The sequence below is a fragment of the Colletes latitarsis genome, chromosome 10, assembly GCF_051014445.1.
Source record: "Colletes latitarsis isolate SP2378_abdomen chromosome 10, iyColLati1, whole genome shotgun sequence".
Taxonomy (NCBI): domain Eukaryota; kingdom Metazoa; phylum Arthropoda; class Insecta; order Hymenoptera; family Colletidae; genus Colletes; species Colletes latitarsis.
Window position 1 is genome coordinate 10,000,001 of NC_135143.1, and position 4,371 is coordinate 10,004,371.

General features: G+C 37.6%; 1 protein-coding gene across 1 annotated transcript in view; it reads right to left on the reverse strand.

Annotated features, from left to right (window-relative positions):
- Positions 1-3,145, reverse strand: part of Znt77c (Zinc transporter 77C) — a 4,924-nt gene extending 1,779 nt beyond the window's left edge. The window contains exons 1-4 of the mRNA XM_076775634.1: positions 2,514-3,145; positions 876-1,068; positions 385-510; positions 1-23 (exon numbers count right to left, since the gene is read on the reverse strand). The exon at positions 1-23 is cut by the window's left edge and continues 276 nt beyond it. Of these exons, the coding sequence (XP_076631749.1) occupies positions 1-23; positions 385-510; positions 876-1,064 (338 nt within the window). The 5' untranslated portion in view covers positions 1,065-1,068; positions 2,514-3,145. The remainder of the gene's footprint in view (positions 24-384; positions 511-875; positions 1,069-2,513) is intronic.
- Positions 3,146-4,371: the final 1,226 nt, after the last annotated feature.

Here is a 4,371-nt window from a genome sequence, read left to right on the forward strand (position 1 = left end):
ATCCTTCTGTCCGATCGTGATTGCTAAAGAGTAAAAACAAGTTAGTATAAACATAGTTTACGTTATATAATTATAATAACGTTACAGTAGTTCCAGTCGAACAGTGAAATTGGGATAGTAAAACTTGAATACGGGGTAGGTAGCGAATTTTATCTCGTATCCACGGTACAGGGAAAAATAATAGTCCTCTTAACACTTTTATTTATAATTAGCACGACCCATTTTACGCAAACATACTGAAAACCGCTTTCGTGGAATGTACTTTACGAAAGTTATGGAAAGAAATGCAAAATGGAGCCAAGGTCTGTGAGACCAATTCTTATCTGCATCGCGAAACAATTAATTTATATTAACCCAAACGAGACTAAATACTTTTATTATTACCTTGGTCTTCGTCGACAGGGATGTCGCTGAACCTCGATCTTCATTGTTGATGCAAATTACAGAATTTCCTAACGAACTGGAATTACTGCTACTCCTCAAGCTGTTACCGCTTTGACGATGACTATACTACAAAAAATGGATACACAAGTACTTGAAGTGGTCATTTTTCCACTTCTAAATTATTAATGGCAGTGTTTATCTCGTTTACCTCAAGGATAACGTATTATTTTATTTAAACTTTGAAACTATTTAAAATCCTATCGTACCAGAAAATCATTTTCATTCAGGTGACAATTCTTTGATCAAATTAATCGTTACGCGTCCCTGGCGTTAGATACACATTCAATACTCTTCGAATCTATTTTCATTTAATTTTTGTACCGATAAGGATATAACGTGTTTCTCGATTCAGCGAGAGAGGTGTTCGCGAGCACGTGTTTAATCCAAGGAACGAAAATAAAACTATCGTTCGAGAATATTGGTAAACTTACCTTGATCGATGCGATGCAGCCAGCAAGTGCAATTACGTTACACAGCATGTGATAGGCGTTGAGCAGCAATGTAAGTGAGTGAGTCACATGACTAGCAACGATCTCGACGATGAAGAAAGCAGTGGTGAAGAACAGGACCAGGTATAACTGGACCGGCTGCAGTCTTCTGAACCATTCTTTCACAGCCATGGCCCTGCAGCAAAGTCACACGGTGAACGTTTTCTGCTCTAGACACTATACGCACACGGCGTAGACCACATTTTTCTCTGAAATTGCCATCATTTGTCTCATTATATGTATATCTTTCTCCGTCAGAACTATAATTTAAAATTACTTGCGTAGAGTTCCTTTAACTACACGTACATACAAAAATAAAAGGGCCAAGATATTTTAACACTTTGACAAATATTTTCTTTTTGCTTCAGTTGAGACTACAAAATGGAAATCACACGAAGTTACGAAGTTATTTTACGAATTAAACGACATCTGAAATTGTTAATTAATTCGAATGAATGATGGTTTTTATGTGTATTAAACAGAAACAATTAATATTATTTATTAACATAATTTATCAACAAAGAATCAACTTTAATCATAGAGTCGATTACCAAAAATGTTGTTAGTAAAATGTCATACGTGTCATTGCTTTTAAAGATAAACGTTTATGGAGAATCATCATCAAAGAGATTGTGCCTATCCGTAACTCAAATAGCTTCTAGATAGCCGTTTAGATAAAAGCAACGTTACAAACAACGTGTGTGACGTATCACACTCATATTAGACGTGTTACCTATGGTTACGATATAACGCTTACATGGTGAGCGGCGATGGAAACTGTTCAAATGATCTATCATATTTACGATGCGCGAAGGTTAAAGCACGCCGCATTTGAACACGAGACAGCATGCAATTTCGTTTAAAATTGTATACTAACTACAAATTACAAATAAATTGGCGATTTGAACAAGCATTATAATTTTCTAACAAATCAGTTTAGAAATAGAAAGCGAAACAGTATAAAAAAATAGTGAAAAGCAATAACTCTCTTCAGGTATACAAAGTGTTCGATAAATTGTGGTACAAGCACTAATGTGGTGATTCTACATCAAAAAGTGAATCGAAAATATAGAACAAAATTTTTCCGTTCGAGGCTTTGTTTTCAAGATAAACAACTTCGAAAATTTGTGGGACGCGCGCCGGGTTGGCTCGATACAACCGACTTTGATGCAGCATTAAATTTTCAAAGTCGTTTTTCTTCGAAACAAACCCTCGCGCGAAAATATTTTATTCTACATTTTCGATTCATTTTTTCGTATAGAATCGCCACGTTGCTGTTTGACACTCCGTATATTTTAACCGCCGAGAATACGATAGGGCAGTTCAACAAATCGCGAGATGCAAGAGTCCGGAGCGTCAAATCTCGGCCGATAGCATTACTTCCCCTCTGTTATATTTCACGAGCGACGGGAAAAAGTAATCGTGGAAATTTCCTTTTCGGCGCGTAACAATACAAATAAGACAGATTCTCCTTACAGATCAAAGACTAATTCAAGCAACACAAAATTTTTTTATCATTTCCAAGGTATTAATAGCACATCTGGCACAGAAGCGCGAAAAGATATAATTCACGTTGTTTACTTGATAAGGCATCCCCAAGAGCCGCGAGGTGTTGGAAACGATTAGGCTGTTCGAACCGTAGTCCAAGTTTCGTTGTCGTACATTTCCGTTGGTCGAATTTCTCGTTTGTTAAAGTAACGAGACAGGAGCGATTCAGCCGGATGCGGTTGCCGTTCGAACGATGTAGGAAGAAAAACAACGTGTACGCGTCGACGATTATCAGCTACGTCGACAAATAGAGAAAACGAACGCGAACGTCTCGTCGAGAATTAGCTACGCTTGTAAAACACGGTAACGAGGCAAAATTAATTGTCCAAAGCGAACCGAACCACCGTAAACTTTACTTTTGGTACCGTTGATCGTGCTTCTTCTCTTCTCGCGAGTGTCTTTCGAACGACTTATGCGTTCCCGGTGTCCGCGAAACTCTCTATCCGCCATACACGCGTTCCAACGCGACACCGATAACGGACTTAAACGGGAAGAGACACTATTTCTATATAGATAAACTAACTTTATTCCTTTCCCTGCGCGATCCAGCACCGCATAGTCGGACAAAGAAGACACGAGACGGATCGTCCGACGAGCGAACGAAACGGTTCACCGGACAAAACGATATTGACGATGTTGGATGCTCCTACCGCGCGCTCTTCTCTGTTTAACCATTAAACTCGGTGGAGTTCGGTCACCATTGCAATCGCTGGTCTACGCGTTGAATCATTCCCGGTCCCTTCGTCCACCTCCGGAAGGTCGCTTCTTTGTACGAACGGTCGAGTCATCCTGATAATAATTTCACCGCTATTATTCCCCGACGTTCCCCCGAATAATCTGCATGGTCCGAAACCGACGAATTATTCGTCTCTCTCTGCATACCTGGACGACGACTAAACCGAGTCAATCAGCGTGGAATAACAAACTCAATTTCTTTTTTCTTCGTCGTTTCGTATCAGCGGCAATCGCTTCTCGTTATCATCTATTAACAACGATTGGTGTATTATTTTTCCCGTAGGGACAGACACTGTATACTTATCTCTTAACTGTGTTTTTGTTTCAACGAGTAGTCCTAACATCTATTTCTATTCGATGTCTGAATCTTCCATAATCTGAATGTTATGCGATGAAATGAAAATTTTTTAATTCTACAGGCGTGTAATTAATCGTTCGGTATTTACGAGAATTAATGTCGTTTTCTATTTTCTTCGATTTGAACAGATTGAGCAGCCAAGTAGTAACGATTTAGAATCTGCTTCGTTTCTTAAATTACGAAAATGGTAAATTGCAGACGTAAAGTGGTTTATAATGTCTTTTAAAAAAGAAGCACAGTGTCCAAAATTGTCAACTGCTCTAACAAGAAATCAATCGGTGAAACTTACAAAAATACTATAGCTTGTGGCCTTGAAATAAAGTAGAAACTCATGAGGTAATTCTGGATCGGTAACCATTTAGGATTCAGTACACTTCACAGATCTATATTGGGTCTAGGTTAAATTTCAGTGGCATTTAAACGTGTTGCCAAGGTCGAATATCACATATTCAAAATTAGGAAAATTCACTAAACTGCAGAATTATCGAAATTTTGATGCGTTGTTTATCGAAAGAATGTATAAAAACAAAAATATAATAAAGTTAATAGTATAATAATAAATTTTGTTTCCAGGTAATCTTAGATCGTTACAAGCAAGAAATCCAGAAAAATTTACTATTTTTATTATTTTTCACAGAATTGAAATAAAATGAGATAGATGATGTTGGGTGCAATTTTAGAAATTAGTAGTCTCAGGTCGACGTTTAGTCTGTTTTCCAATTGATTCTCAACAAAACTAATCAAGAAAATGTTAGTTTGCACAATGTGGTCAAAAATGGGATCGAAATTGTTGAAACT